Source organism: Phascolarctos cinereus, unplaced genomic scaffold (assembly GCF_003287225.1).
Source record: "Phascolarctos cinereus isolate Bilbo 61053 unplaced genomic scaffold, phaCin_HiC Scaffold_5;HRSCAF=322, whole genome shotgun sequence".
Classification (NCBI taxonomy): Eukaryota; Metazoa; Chordata; class Mammalia; order Diprotodontia; family Phascolarctidae; genus Phascolarctos; species Phascolarctos cinereus.
The window spans coordinates 381,118,420-381,134,138 of NW_027555958.1; the positions used below are offsets into that span (position 1 = coordinate 381,118,420).

General features: G+C 45.8%; 1 protein-coding gene across 6 annotated transcripts in view; it reads right to left on the reverse strand.

Annotated features, from left to right (window-relative positions):
• LOC110219620 (receptor-type tyrosine-protein phosphatase V-like) overlaps nt 1-15,719 on the reverse strand; it is a 42,523-nt gene that overhangs the window by 3,818 nt on the left and 22,986 nt on the right. For 5 of the 6 annotated variants that reach the window (XM_078156422.1, XM_078156424.1, XM_078156423.1 and 2 more), the window contains 14 exons: nt 15,321-15,531; nt 14,949-15,016; nt 13,728-13,854; nt 13,485-13,532; nt 10,297-10,390; nt 10,058-10,148; nt 9,839-9,915; nt 9,125-9,259; nt 6,572-6,694; nt 3,817-3,977; nt 3,079-3,214; nt 2,113-2,180; nt 1,858-1,945; nt 1,644-1,719 (listed from right to left, as the gene is read on the reverse strand). In XM_078156422.1, the coding sequence (XP_078012548.1) occupies nt 1,644-1,719; nt 1,858-1,945; nt 2,113-2,180; nt 3,079-3,214; nt 3,817-3,977; nt 6,572-6,694; nt 9,125-9,259; nt 9,839-9,915; nt 10,058-10,148; nt 10,297-10,390; nt 13,485-13,532; nt 13,728-13,854; nt 14,949-15,016; nt 15,321-15,531 (1,503 nt within the window). Of the gene's footprint in view, nt 1-1,401; nt 1,720-1,857; nt 1,946-2,112; nt 2,181-3,078; nt 3,215-3,816; nt 3,978-6,571; nt 6,695-9,124; nt 9,260-9,838; nt 9,916-10,057; nt 10,149-10,296; nt 10,391-13,484; nt 13,533-13,727; nt 13,855-14,948; nt 15,017-15,320; nt 15,532-15,719 lie in introns of all 6 variants that reach the window. The other variant, XR_013487331.1, reaches the window with a different exon arrangement.

Below are 15,719 nucleotides of genomic sequence, written 5' to 3' on the forward strand. Positions count from 1 at the left end.
AAGGAAGGAAGGAAGGAAGGAAGGAAGGAAGGAAGGAAGGAAGGAAGGAAGCAAGGGAAGAAGGGAGGAAGGGAGGGAGGGAGGGAGGAAGGAAGGAAGGAAGGGAGGAAGGAAGGAAGGAAGGAAGGAAGGAAGGAAGGAAGGAAGGAAGGAAGGAAGGAAGGAAGGAAGGGAAGAAGGGAGGAAGGGAGGGAGGGAGGGAGGAAGGGAGGGAGGGAGGGAGGAAGGGAGGAAGAAAGAGAGAGAGAGAGGGATGGAGAAAGGAAGACAGGTTGGCTCAATGTGGAAGAAGCTAATCACCAGTGGATTGGCTATCTAGTGATAAACATTTTTGGCCAAAATGATTCACGTCCCTGGAGAAGGTTGTTATCTGTATTAGTAGAGAAAATACCCACATAGATGAAATCTCAGGCCTTGTGCTGAGAGGATCAAAAAAGATAACATATGTAAGAGAGTTTATGAAGTGTAAAGAGCTGTATAAGTGAGAGATGTTATCATTAAGAAAGTCCTGCAGCTAGGTGGCATGGTGGATAGAATGCCAGGCCTGGAGTAAGGAAGACCTGAGTTCAAATGTGACCTCAGAGGCTTACTAGCTGTATGACCCTGAATAAGTCAGTTCATGCTGTTTGCCTCAGTTTCCTCATGTGTAAAATGAGTTAAAGAAGGGAATGGCAAACCACTCCAGTATCTTCACCAAGCAAACCCCAATTGGGGGGCAGCTAGGTGGCTCAGTGGATAGAGCACCGGCCGTGGAATCAGGAGGATCTGAGTTAAAATCTGATCTCAGACCAGACACCTCTTGACATTTCCTAGCTGTGTGACTCTAGGCAAGTCACTTAGCCCCAAATGGTTCAAAAAAAGAAAAGAAAAAAAAACTGCTAATGGGGTCACAAAGAGTCAGATATGACTGAAACAATTCAACAACAACAAATCTGTTTAACTCTGTCTGTCTTCTGGCTCCAGAGTTCTGTTCTCAGCCAACCTAGCTCAAGGATCATGCTTAGTGTAGGAAGTCAGGCTGGTCCTTCCCTTAAGTAAAGCTTGGCTCTTTCCCCTTTAGCTAAGCTCACAGAATGTTAGAGGTAGAAAGGGTCTTCAGTCATCTCTAGTACAATGTCTTCATTCCACAGATGAGGAAACTGAGACTCAGCATGAAGTAACTCTAACTCAGTTCAACGGACTGCACTGACTTACCACACCCAGTCCCATTTTTTTTAGCCCCATGTCTCCTTTGCGATGGTTCCTGCCCCAGCTAAAGGAACAAACTGCCTTTCTGCAAGGGGGGGAATCAAAATTGATGCCCCGCCCACCCAGTAACATAGGGCATCCCCCACCCAACTCCTGCAGCTAGCTGGTAAAGGGCAGGCCTCAGAGTATTTGAAGCTGAGGTTAAACTGATACCTCACTAGAGTCCGATGAATACATTCCAATTCTCCAGGCCCAGTTGATGGTGCCTCTCCCAGTTCCCTGGGGTCTCAAAGTCAGGAATCATTTTCAGATGGGTTCTCCACCCCTGGTTTATACAGAAGGGAACGATCCCCTCTTGGCTAGCACTTTATAGCCACACTAATAACACGAACAGTTCACACCCTGCAATCAGGGATGGGTCCCCTTTTCTCAGAAGCATAACCCCTTTGACTCACAGGGAAGGAGAAGGGAGAAGGTACTGCCCACCGGATGTCGGGCTTTACCCTGGTCCTTGATGGCTTCCAGAAGGAGCTGGGGAGAAAGGCAAAGGGCACAGGCTCATGTCGCCAATGGCACCATAACCACCAACACGGATGGATAGTAAGAGATGCTCTTGGGGAATGGCACCAGCATGTGGCTGAGGGAGGGCCAGGGATACCCAAATCTCACTTCATATTCCCTTAGGAAGCCAGCGTTGGAGTTGGCCAACTTCTTGGCATGCTTCTGTGAGAAGTTCTTCACATTGATGGGCCGGGAGCTAGGGGAAGAGGGGAATACAGTAAGATGCTGGCTAGGGCCACTTTGCCTTCAGCAGGGCAGCCCAATGGAGGAACAGAGTGGGAAGCTTCCTCTGTCCCAGCACCCCCCTGGGCACCTCCCCCTCAGCCAGAGAGCGCTAGGAGAAGAAGAAGGGTCAGCACTTACACAAGAGACCCAGCTGGCTCCTCCATAATCTTCTCCAGCAGACAGCTGTGCAGAAAGATGTACTGGGCCTGGTGACAGGAGAGTCCAAGCTAGTGATTTTCCAGGTGGGACAATTAGCAGGGTTGGGGGGAGGGAGAACCTCAGGGAGAGGGAGAAGGGAATTGGGCACATCCTCGGTGACCTACGGAAATCTGAATGTTAGATCTGGAAGGAACTTTAGGGACCTGCTGGTCTGTGCAAAGAGTCTAGAATTAAAGGCCCCGGGCCCAAAGCTAACTTCAGCCAAATCACTTAACCCCCCTGCACTTTAGTTTTAGGGGGGAAGATGGACTTAGCTGGCTTCTGAGATCCTTTCCAGCTCTATATCTCTGATCCTACAAATGTCAATGTTTTACAAATGAGGAAACTGAGGTCCAAAGCCACAAGGCTGGTAATCAGGGGTAGGATTAGAATGTGGGCCTTCTAACTCCTGGGGTTTTTATGTCCTGAGGACTATAATGAGCCTTTGTAGAACCAGGCCTAACATATTAGATGCTTATTAGACCCATATTAGACACTTAGTAAATATTTGGAAAGCCTCCTGACAGAAAGGTGATAGACTCAAGGTGCACATTAAGACAATTTTTTGGACGCAACCAACAGGGGGACTTGTTTTACTTGTCTATGTGTATTTGTTACGAGGGTTTCATTTTTCTTTTTCTTCAAGGAAGGAAAGGTAGGAAAAAGATATAATGGATTTTTGCTAATTTGAAAAAAATAGTATTTAATTTTTTTTAATATTGGAAAATTATTGAAAGTTACCAGTAAATAAAATAAAATCAGATGATTCTGCCCACCTCAAAATTCACTAAGACTTTCCTGGGGTGATCACTTGAGCACCCTCAAGCCTGTCCACTGCAGCAGCCATTTGCCTTTCCTCTCCCCCCACCCTCCCTCTGCCTCCTTCCCTCAGCAGCCCAGGCTCACCAGGGTTTGGATCATGAGGGGCCGACTTTGCCGCAGGGTATACACCGTGTGCAACACATCCACCATCTGTTCCTCTTGTAGCTGTTGTAGGAGCCGAACCAGGGCCACAAAAGTGCCAGTTCGGCCCACACCGGCGCTGAGGGGAGTCCCAGGTGAGCAGAGCCCCAATCCCTCCTCAGGGCCCCAGGCCTCTAGTGGCCTGCCCAATGGGCTGGCCTAGTCTGACTTAACAGGAGGTAAGAGGGGCAAAGGGGGCAAATAGGAAAAGGGCACTGGGAGGAGAAGAATGGAGGCCAGGGTAAGGACAGGGAATACGGGTCTTATTTGGCTTTGTACAACTCCTCCCATACACACATACAACGTTCACTCAAACACACAGCACCTACCACGGTGTCCAAAGTATAATAGGAGAAAGAAATTTGTAGAATGATTGGTGGGGGGACAGTGGGGATGAAGGGCAGAAAGAGGCAGGGATGCTATAATAAGGGCTGGGGACTAGAGGAAGTGGGGTGGGAAGTGAGGAGGCACTGGGGAGGAGAGCTGGGGACCTGGAGATGCTAGGGTCGTAGGTAGGGACTGGGAAGACATATGGTGAGGAGGGGACCTTGGAGAGCCACTGAGGGAGATCAGGGATGGTGACAAGGAGGCTGATCTGGGCGAAGGACAGAAGTGAATATGCCTCCATAGGCCTCCAGCCTCTTCCCATCAGAGGCAGCTCCTCTTCTTCCCGTCACTCACCTGCAGTGCACCAAGGTGGGTGCCGTGCTAGGTGCAGCCTGAATTCGCTCCTGTACCAACTCTGCAAAGCTGACCAAAGAACTGGGGGCCTCAGGAACACCATGGTCTGGCCAGGCTAAGAACTGCAGCTGCTCGATCCTGCGTTCCTGCTCCTGGGAGCCCTGAGCAGGTGGGGGGGATGGCTCTTTCTTTTTCCTACTGCTCCCCAGGGAAAGGTTGAAACCTGAACTTGGCCTGAGTTGGAAGCCGAGGTGAAACCTGCCTCTCACTGAGGGTAGGGCCAGGCTTGGGCCATTCACCTAAACTTGGGAAGCCTTCAGCCACTGGCTGTCTCCAGGCTAATTCCCCTGCCCATAAAGATGAGGAGACAAAGGCAGAGCATCTGGAAAGGGTGAATGAGTCTCCCTCAATGCCCTTCCTAAATACTGATCATCAGAGCTGAGATTCGCAGGATGGGGATGGGACTTGGGGCAGGGGGCAAAGCAGACAGATGCCAAAGGCACAATATTCAGGGAAGGACAATCATGGGCATTTCTCTTTTACATATATTTTAAATGACAGAAAATTCTGCTCTTTGGTAGTTCTTTATTTTACATAATGTGTATTATACTGAGGTCTCAAAGTCTATAGTGAACAGTAATCAATCCATAATGAGCACAATTTTCAAACCTGTCCAAGCCCATAGAAATGTCTTCTCTCAGCTCTGTTTTTCAAATTTCACCTCTTCCAAGAAATGTTCCCTAATTCCACCCAATTTCATTCGTTTTATTTACCCTCCCTCACTTGGTTATTGTAAGGATCAAAAGAGACATGATATGCAAAATGGTACACAGATGGCTGCCACAATGTTCGTTGGCTAATAACTCCAAACTTGGAGTCAGAAAGATCTGAGTTCAAATCCAACCATTAGCTGTGTGACCCTGGACAAATCACTTAACTTTGGTCTGTCTCAGTTTCCTATCTGTAATATGGGAATAGGGGCAGCTAGGTGGCACAGTAGATAGAGCTCTGGCCTTGGAGTCAGGAGGACTTGAGCTGAAATATGGCCGTAGACACTTGATACTTAGCAGCTGTGTGACCCTGGGCAAGTCACTTAACCCCCATTGCCTCACCAAAAAAAAAAAAGGCAAAAAATAAAAATAAGATGTGAATAATAACACCTACTTCACCAGATTGTTGTGCGAATCAAATACACAAAATCTTTTGTTATTGTTCAGTCATTTTAGTCATGTCCAACTCTTCATGACCCCATTTGAGGTTTTCTTAGTAAAGATATTAGAGTGGTTTGCCTTTCTTTCTCTAGCTCATTTTACAGATGAGGAAACTGAGGCAAACAGAGTTAAGTGACTTGCCTAGGGTCACACAGCTAGTAAGTGTCTGAGGTCAGATTTGAACTCAGGCTTCCTGACTCCAGGCCTAGCACTCCATCTGCTACTCCACCTAGCTGCCCCAAATCTTAGGGCTAGATAAATGCTAGCTATTTTTATTGTTTTGCAAACCTTAAAGCTAAAGATAAATGCTAGCTATTATTATTATTATTAATAACAATAAATATTTTGCAAAAAACTTCAGGTGATGACTATTATTATTATAGTGCTTTTCAAACCTTGAGGTGCTAGACAAATATGAGGGAGGAGGCAAGAGGAGAAAGCAGATGAGGAAGAAGAGTACCATCCCCCATCCCCATCCTACCCCTGCCAAGGTCTGGCACATGCACCTCCTGTACTGAAAAGGATGGTCTTTTGTGAAGTGTATGTGAGTAAACTGAGTATGTCCAGTTGAATTATTCCTTTTTCTGGGCATAAGGCTCGACTAAAATATCTTTTAGGAGAGTTTCCCCCTTTCTTCCTTCGGGAGGAAAAAGTGCTTCCTGGGTGCCAGGCACTGTGAGGGACGGATGCTAGAACTGAAAACCAAGATACTGAGGCAATGAGAAAAGAGGGATGGAGGTGGGAGGTGGGAGCAGTGACTAAGCATCTGGTAGTTAGTTCACTAAACCCAGGGTGCCAGGGGGCTTAGGGACCAAGAAGTTCAGGAATCTCAGGGCTTCTCCTTGGGCTTTAGAGCTCAGTTTGGCTTTGAGACCAAAAGAAGAAAATATGGGGTCAAGGGCCAGTCCCCTAGACCTATTCCAATAACGATCCTTTACATCTTTCCCCAGGAGACAGGGAACTCCCCGAGAGCAAGCTCTGTGTTTCTTCTTCCTTTGACTTCCGGTCCACTCTAGCACCTATCCTATTCGACATTCACCACAGGTCTTGGAAAGCTTCTGTGTGCAGTACCCAGAGAGCGCCAAGACTCTGGGAAGAGGGGTGTCTCTAAAAATAGCATATAATTTATTTAATCGTAATTCCTTAAAGCTTGTAAAGCACTTTACACGTGTTATCTCATTTGAACCTCACAACAGTCTTGTGAGGTAGGTACTATTGTTATCCCCTTTTTACAGAGGAGGAGACTGATTTTGTGAGAGATTGACTAGCCCAGGATCACACAGCTAGTATGTGTTTGAGGCAGGTTCTGAACTCAGGTCTTCCTGATTCTTGGTTTAATTTTTTATCCAGTGTCAAAATTCAGAGAAGAAAATGAGGTCAAATGGGGCCTCCGTGCTCCTCCTGCTCCCCTCCCAGGGATGTAAGGGGCATACATAAAGCAGCAAGGTGCTTTGAGATCCTCAAAAGGAGGGGACCCCTTATTATTCTACTCGTAATTAGTCCCCTCCTCCCTCACACACAACCCTGCCCTGGGGGACACTCACATGTTGCACCTGGAATTCCCTGCATGTCCAGTCTTCTCCTTTCTCCTCTGCCACGAGGCGGACGATGATCTGGCCATAAGTGACCGGTTTGGAGTCTACTGGCCAGTAATGCTCACACAGGACCTAGGAAACAAAGGAGACATGAAGGAGGAGGAAAAACTGAAGGATGGCAGTAAGGACCCAATCACTCCCCACCTATCACCCTTCCTCCAATCTCCCAGATCTCTATCACTCTTGCCAAAAAGGACTAGCCCTCCACCCCTTTGCCCACGCTGTGCCTTCTCCCTAAAAGGCCCTTCCTCATCTCTTTTCACCTATCAAACATCTATGACCAAAGATTCATCCCAGAAGTGGTCCTAGAAAACCAAGTGGCCCATATCCATGATTTTACTGATGAGGAAACTGAGGTTAAGTGATTTTAAGTAATCTGACCATACAGTCACACAACATCACAGACAGGAAGGAGCAGGGCTGATCTCCCAATTGCCAAATCCAGTGGCCTTTTCTAAATTTTCATCCTTCTTGACCTCTTGGTAGCCTTTGGCATGTTGGTCCCCCTCTTCTGCTGCATACTCTCTCCTCCCTGGGTTTTCGTGACACTCCTGTATTCTATTTCTCCTTCTACCTACCCAACTTCTCCTTCTCCGTTTCCTTTGCTGGATCTTCATCCAGGTCAAGCCCATTAATTCTGGGTACTCCCCAAAGATCTGTCCTGGGTCCTCTCTTCTTCTCTTTCTATGACATCTTGATTAGTGATATCGTTGGATGCCATAGGTTGAATAATCACTTCTACATAGACGATTCCTACTCAGACTATACAGACAAGCTAACTGCTCTCTGCTCCAGTCTCGTATTGCCAACTACCTAGAAGATATCTCAAACTTAACGTGTCCAAAACAGGATTTAGTCTTCCCAAAATAACCCTCCCCTCTTCCAAACATCCCTCTTATGGGGAAGGAACCACCATCTTCCCAGTTAGCCAGACTCACAAACTTGGGTGTCATTCTCAACTCCTCACCTGTACTCTCCCCAGATACCCAATCTTTTGCCAAATCTTGCATTTCTACCTTCACAACATTGCTCCTATGTGCCCCCTTCTCTCCTTCAACACTGCCACCACCCTGATGCAGCTCCTCATCAACTCCTTCCTGGACTGTCACAACAGCCTGCAACTCTCCTTATCTCCACTCAGCTGCCAAAGGGATTTTCTTAAAGTACAGTTCTGACCATGCCATTCCCCTACTCAATAAATACCAAATTAACTCCCTATTACCTCTAGGATCAAGTAGAAAATCCTCTGTTTGGCTTTTAAAGCCCTTCACAACCTGTACCTTTCCTATTTTTCCAGTCTTTCCTCCATGTACTGGACAATCCATTCACATACTTGCCCTTGCTGGGCCATCACACTTCATCTTCCTCCTCTCTGCCTTTTTACTAGTCATTCCCAAGCCTGCAATGCTCTCTCTGTCTCTCCTCTCCTCTGCCTACTGACTTCCCTGGCTTCCTTCAAGACTCAGCTCAAATCCCACTTTCTGTAGGAGGCCTTTCCCAGCTCCCCTGGCCAGTGCTCCACTGCTGGGACCTTCCATTTTTCTGGATAGATCTGGCACATTCAAGTTTTTGTATGTTGTTTACCACATTAGAACATGAGCTCACTGGGGGCAGGAACTGTGTTTTTGCCTTTCTTTCTATCCCCAGGGCTTAGCACAGTGCCTAGTACATAGTACACCCTTAATGAATGTCTGTTGCCTTGTCTGACTGGGATTCAAATTCAGGTCCCCTGACTCCATATCCAGAGTTTTTCTCACTGTAAAATCCTACTCATCCAAGGCGTCATCTAACAGCTCTTCCACATAAGGACTGGTTAAAAGAATCAGGAGTGTTTGGTATGGAGACTGGGAAACTTGAGGGACTCGAAACATGACTTTTCAACACTGTTGACTAAGTGAGAGGCAGCTTAGTAAGTGAGGCAAGAGACCTGGGTTCTACCATTGACTAGCTGGGTGGTCTAAGAAAAGCCATTTCGTGTCTCTGGTTCTCAGTTTACTCCTCTAAAATGGTGGGAGAAGGGGGAAATTAAATGGTCTCTAAGGCCACTTCTGACTTTGACATTCTAGGATTCTAAGAATGAATCAAGCTATTCCCTTAGTCACTCTCTCTATACCGATCCTCTATTTCTCCCTCCCTGTCTGCCTTCTCTGCCCCTTTTGTGCCCAAAAGTAGAGATGATGTGGATAAAAAGAACATGGGGAGAGGTAAAAGGGGGTGGCTGGAGAGCATCAATCTGGAAATGAGGATCTCTGGGACCTACTTCCAGACTTTCTGGGAAGCTTCAGGGAAGACCTTGTCCTTCTTTGAGCCTCAGTCTTTCCATTCCATGAAGTGGGGAGACTTGCCCCACGTCCCTGTCTCCTCTACCCTGGCCATAGGGAAGTCCTGTGGAGAAGGACTTCCATCCACAGGCATGATATATAGGTCAGGCTTATTAAGAGAAAGGTATCTGTGCTGACACCCAGTGGTAATTTCAGGCAACTACAAGGTATGCCTACTTACCCGCCCATTCTCCATGCCCACAGTCAACATGACGATTGTGTGGACCTGCTGCTCCCACACCAACCGCCAGAAATCTTCCATTGTCTTCTTGAGTGGGCCCTGAGTGGCAATGAACTCCTGTGGTCGGGTATAACCCTGAGGGGAGAGGACAGAGCCGCATGAACACAGGCAAGGGGGTATAAATGCCATCCTTATGGTGAACCCCCCATAAATACAACATGGACATCCCCACGTGGATCCCCCAATAGCATTTATGTATATGTGTGTGTGAATATGTGAAGACATGAATATATAGATATATGTATGTGTATGCATATACATACATACAAATGCATGTATGTATATAACCACAAGGCTCAAACCTGGAAGGCTGGCTTCATAGACACCCACATACATACTTTCATTTATATCCCATTGGGACAGAATGGGCATCATTCATGATAGGGTAATAGCAAGGACAGGAACACCCCACAGATAATCAGAGTACAAATATGTGACACCAGGACATGCATATAAATAATATAGGCAGACATAGGAATATGCCACATGGATAAAAATATTCAATTGAATATAGGCAACCAAATCACACAATCCACAAATTCCCATAAGCAGAGAAGCCTATCTCAACAAAGACAAGTCCATCAGGCATGCTGCAGGGACAGGAGCCCTCACAGATGGACCTGCCACACAGGCAGACGGACAGAAAGCGCTAACCGGGATGAAGTTGGCATTGATGTAGTCAGAATGAGGCTCATCATCCAGAAAAGTCAGCCTCACTCGAGAATGATCATCTAAGGGGGCAAATTTTGGACATTTAGTGATAGGATAATGAGCCCACCCACTTCACCCCTTTGCCATCCTCAACTTCAGATGCCATCCCAAGCCTTTTAGCCGCTCCCCCTTGAGCACTTCTAACTCCTGCCTGGCACTCACAGGGAAGCACATGTGGGTAGCGATTCTTGATGGCATTAGCAGGGTTCTCTGCCTCCACTTTGGGCAGCTCCTTGCCAACTTCCTTTAGCTCCTATGGATAACAGGTGGTCAATGAGCTGAACCAGGCATTGCCTTACCTTATCCTTCAGAAAAGGGTTGTGGGGAAGGAGGGGGTGAGCCTGTCCTCCCACCTGGGACTGTGAGCTGTCATGAGGCTCTGAGCAGAGTAGGGGCCTTACCTCAAACTCCCGGAAGAAATCATAATGGGAATTGACTTTCTTGGCCTCATAGCTCTGTCGGAAGTTCTGCCTGAGAATTGGCCGGTGGATGTTCCTGAGGGCAGGGGGAATCAGTCAGTCAACCACATGGCTACCCTGCAAGGGCCTATCCTGGACACTAGGAGAAGATTAGAATCCTAAATAAGGAAACTACTTGGTCCCTGTTGTTAGGGCACTCCCAATCTTGTGGGGAAGGAGTAAAGGAGAGGAGAAAAGGAAGAAGGGGAAGGAAGGAGGAAAGGAGGGAGGGAGGGACGGAGGGAGGGAGGGAAGAAGGGAAAGGAAGAAGGAAGGAGAGAACAAAAGAAGGAAGGAGAGAAGGAAGAAAGGATGGGAGGAGAGAAGGAAGGAAGGGAGGGATGAATGGAGAGGAGGAAGGAAGGAAAGAAGGAAGGAAAGAAGGATTTATTAAGCACTTACTATGTGCCAGGAACTATGCTAAGCACTTTAAAAATATATCTCATTTGAGCCTCACAACAATCCTAGGAGGTAGGTGCTATTATAATCACCATTTTACAGTTGAGGAAACTGAGGTAGGCAGAAGTTAAGTGACTTTCACTCAAGGCCACATAACTCTGGACTCTAGTCTGAAGTCAAATTTGAACTCATGTCTCTCTGACTTCAGGCCCAGTGCTCTAACCATTATACTATCTAGCTGTTTAAGGGAAGAGTTCTTGATCAAACCAGAGATAGGGAGGATCACAGGAGATAAATTAGGCAGTCTTGATTACTTAAAATAGAAAAAAAATTTTAACAAAATCAAGAAAGTAAAAATTAAAAGTACTCTGTTAATTAGGAAATCCTTTGCATCAAATTTCTCTGATAAAGGTCTTATATTCAAGATACTGAAAGAATTGATTCAGATCTATAAGAACAAGAATCATTCTCCAGTAGATGAATGGTCAAAGGATATGAACAAGCATTTCTCAACAGAAGAAATGCAAGTTTTAAAGAACCATATAAAAATGCTCTAAATCATTAATAAAAGAGCTGCAAATTAAAACAACTCTGAAGATCCCCCTCTTGCCCATCAGATTGACAAAGATGATGAAAAAAGAAAATAGTTTTCGGAGAGCACATGGGAGGGTAGGTGCTAATGGGTAGGACCATTTCAAAACTATAATCAAGAAATCACTCAACTGTGATACCCTTAGACCCAGTGACACCACTACTAGGAATATAGCCCAAAGAGATCAAAGAAAGAGGGAAAGGATCTATACACAAAAAACATTCATTAGGAGGACTTTTTATTGTAGAAAAATACTGGAAATTAAAGGAGTGACTATTAATTGGGGGATGGTTGGACAAAGAATGGTATGTGAATGTAATGGAATATTATTGTATTATAAGACATGACTAAAGGGATGGATTTAGAGAAATCTGGGGAAACTTACATGAACTAATGCAGAGGGGAGTGAGCAGAATCAGGAGAACAATTTACATGACTATGATATTGTAAAGAGAAACAACTTTAAGACAAGAACTCTGAAGACTTTAAGATTTAAGAGCTGTGCTCAATCCAGTGACTAAGAGTGATTTCAGAAGAGAGAAGACAAAGCAAGCTACCCACCTCTTGACAGAAAAGCGATGGACCCAAGGTACAGAATGAGACACATATTTTCAAATACGGGCCAGTCTATGGATTTGTTTTGCTTGTCAATGTTAACTTTTACAACAGAGAGCTTTTTCTGGAGGGGGAAGGGAGAAGACTTATGGGAGGGGAGAAGGGTTAATGATAATGATGCTAAAAAAGAAAAAGAGTGGGTCAATGAAACATTTTCTTCATGCACAAAAGAACAGAAGTTCAGAGAGAGAGACACAAACAAGCAGGACAGCTTTAGAACTAATGTGCTATTTTAAATAAGTTTCATGTAAAAGACATTCACAGTTACACATACAACCCTCTTTCTATTCTTTACATAGGGGAATAAATGTTCCTATTTGTCGATGTTTGTCAAGTTTATGACAAGAAATTAAAATTAAAATCCAGAAAAAATGCCCAAGAACTTCCCTAAGTCAAGGATGGGTATAGTTTGATGAGGTCTACATCACAAAAGATGCAAGAGAACCACTTGGATTTTGAGTTAAAAGAGCTGCCAAAAATCCTCTCTTCAAAGGTGGGGCAAGCAAACTCAAAGCTGAAGACCAGAAGATGGCAACGGAGAGCAGTAATCATTCAGGAGGGACGTCTAGCTGGATGGATGGGATCCCTTGAGGATATTAAGCGGCCTCCTGGAATTGAATTGTGAATTGCCCTAAGCACTTGTATCCAGTGGCCATCTGGGTTCTTCTACCCATGTTCAATAATGTGACGGAGGATATGCTTCCATGTGTATGGGAGGAGTCTTTCTTATCTCTTATCTTGCCCTGCTGTTTGATGAAATAAATGTCTTTTCCTTTGCATTAATGTGTTTTCTTCTGTCCTACCAAACATTTTTGTCCTACTTGTATTGAATTGGCAGTCCACCAAAGCCCTCAATCATTTTCAGATAAATTGCCATTGAATTTGTGAAGTTGTTTTTTTGAACCTAAGTAGAAGACTTTACCTTTCTCTCTTTTACATTTCACCTTATTCAATTCAGCCCAAGATCTTTGGGGATCTTTAAACTCTAACATCTAACATATTAATTATCTCTCCCAACTTTGTGTCATCCACAAATGAGATGAGGATCTCTCGTATGCCTTTCTCCAAGTCACTGATGGAAAGACTAAACAAGCAGGAAAAGGTCTAATACAGATCCATGGTGAACTCCACGGTGGTTCTTCTAAGTTGACGTGGAATTCCTAATGACTGCTCTTTGAGTGTGAATATTCAATCAGTTATGAATCCATCCAAAAGTGGTGTGGATAGAGCACTGGACTTGTCATTGGGAAAGATCTGAATTCAAATCCCAACTCTGGTTCTTCCTAGTTATATGACCACAGGCTAGTCATGTAATTACTCTGAGTCTCCTCATCTATCAAATGAGGAGATTGGACTCAACGACCTCTAAGGTCTCTTTCAGCTCTGAAGCTGTGATCCTGTGGTCTATCTCACATCTCTTCATCTTCTCCATAAGAATTAAATAAGATACTTCATCCATCCAGGCAGGCTTATCTGGAAATCTCAGCCTCACCCAGGGAGCAGGGGACCAGGAAATAACACTTACGTTTGGGTGTAGGGTGTCATCTCTTGGGAGAAATAATTCTTTTCTGCCCTAAAAAAGGAAGTCAGCTGAGAAAAGACCAGACAGCTGGAGTAACACCCACCCCACTAAAGGAGATTTCATTCTTCTTCAACCACCTGATCCCAACACCCATCACCAAGTCCTCGATCTCTGGAACTACAGTTGGAGTCCATGGGGAGCCCCTCTACCCGTCTCCCCTTCCGCACCCTCTGCCGCAAGGCCTACCTTTTAACCCGCATACGTCTGCAGCACAGCAGGCCTAGCACGGCACCCAGGGTAAAGAGGCAACCTGATACAATGCCTGATGCTACCAGGAGTGGCATCGATGCCCCTGAGACACTGGCCCGAGGCTCTGGGGAGGATGAAGGAAAGGATGAAGCTGCCTAAGATGGTATACTCAGCCAACCACCAAAATCAAGGCATTTTCAGCTAGCTCACCCTGAGGGCGACCCCAAGTCCTCCTATCTGAGTCATGCGAACACCTGAGGCTCAGAAACTTTTAAACTAATAAGCAGCCTACCCCACCAGCTCCAGATACTAAGATTCCTTTCTGTCTTCCTCTCTACAATGGAGGCCAGACGGCATCCTGAATGGAGCTCAAGAGCTCACTTCTGTCCTGTCCTCAACTCGTGAATATACGCCCTCTCCTTCACTGGCAACCAACCATGAGATAAATAACAGGGTAAACAGTCTCATCTGAGCCAGGGATTCTAGAACACTCAGAGACCATGAAATACTCAGACCTGGAGGAATACGGAGAGAGTGACCATAGTCATGGGATCATTAGGTGATAGATTTTGAGCTGGAATAGACCTTCAAGGTCATAGAGTCCAAGCCCCCACCACCATCACCATTTTACCATTTTGAGGATGAGGAAACTAAGCCACATAGAGGTTAAGTGACTTGCAAGATTTGAAACCTGGCCTTCCTGATCTTTCCCTCTCTTTAAGCTATTAGAGTTTAAAACTATATTAAGACTTTTTTGTGTATAATATATATTATATACAATAAAACATATAATATACTAGTCTCTCTTCCCCTCCCTCCCTTCTTCCCTCATTCCCCTCCTTTTCTCCCTCCATTCATTCTCTCTCCCTCTATTTTTCTCACTCCTTCCATTCACTCTTTTGTCTGTCTCTCTGTATCTCCCTTTTGCTCTTTCGCCTTCCTCAACTTTACCTCTTTTTCTTTCTCCCTCTATTCATTCTCTTATCTGTCTGTCTGTCTCTCTCTTCCTCCCTTCCTTTTTACCCTTTCATCTATGTAATAATACATATTGGTAGTAAACATATGTGGGAAATGCTCGTCCTAGCCTCTAACCTCAATCTTATACTCTCGTGCTAGAAATGAGCCACATAAGGAGAATCTACAAATGCCCGCCTTCCCTCCCTCTCCTAGTTGTCAAATGCAGCTGTAACAGATAAGATGTTCTCACCTCCTGCTTACCTGAGAAGGCTGTAAAGGAGACAGTAGGATTGACCGAGTCTGAGCTGGTAAAGGCTGCAACACTGAACCTGGGGATTCATTCAGGGTTCAAGGGGAGAGTATGAATTACCCAACCAGGAGACTCTGAACTAGAAGATAACTGAGCACTTGGGATTTCCCAGGGCCATGGGATGCCACCTGTCCTCTGCTTTCTTGGGTCAGGCTCCCCCTAACTTTTTTTCCATCATCTCTTCCCAGGAGGGCAGGAGCAGCTGGCAAACTTCCAGAGGCCAAAGAACAGGCAGACCTGTGTTGTTTGTGAATCAGCCCAACCTAATCGGCTGAACCAGGCTCTCTCCATGACCGCCCAGCCCCTTCCGCATCAGCCCTCACCTATATTGGGCATCTGGCTTGAGTTTCCCATTGCAGGTTTGCTGGGTTTGGCCACAATCCTCAGTGCCCACAGGCACTGTCCAAGAGCGAGGCATTGCCCAGGGGCCTGGGCGGAAGGGGGAGGGCAGCAAGACAGCCAAATAAGAATCAAGTCCTCTGTAGTAATGGTCATACCAGGTGTGGGAGATGGCTTCCTGGGATGGCTGTATCACTGGGAAACGGGAAAGTAGGAAGAAAGAGGGCGTCAAGGAAATGCATAGGAACACTGACGACTTTCCATAAAGGGGTTGTTTTCCTCTCCACAGACCCTCTCCTCCTTACCTTTCCTTTTTCAACCTATTACCTCCTCTCCCCCAAAGGAAACTCCCCGTGCTATGTCTAAGAGCACACAAGCATGTG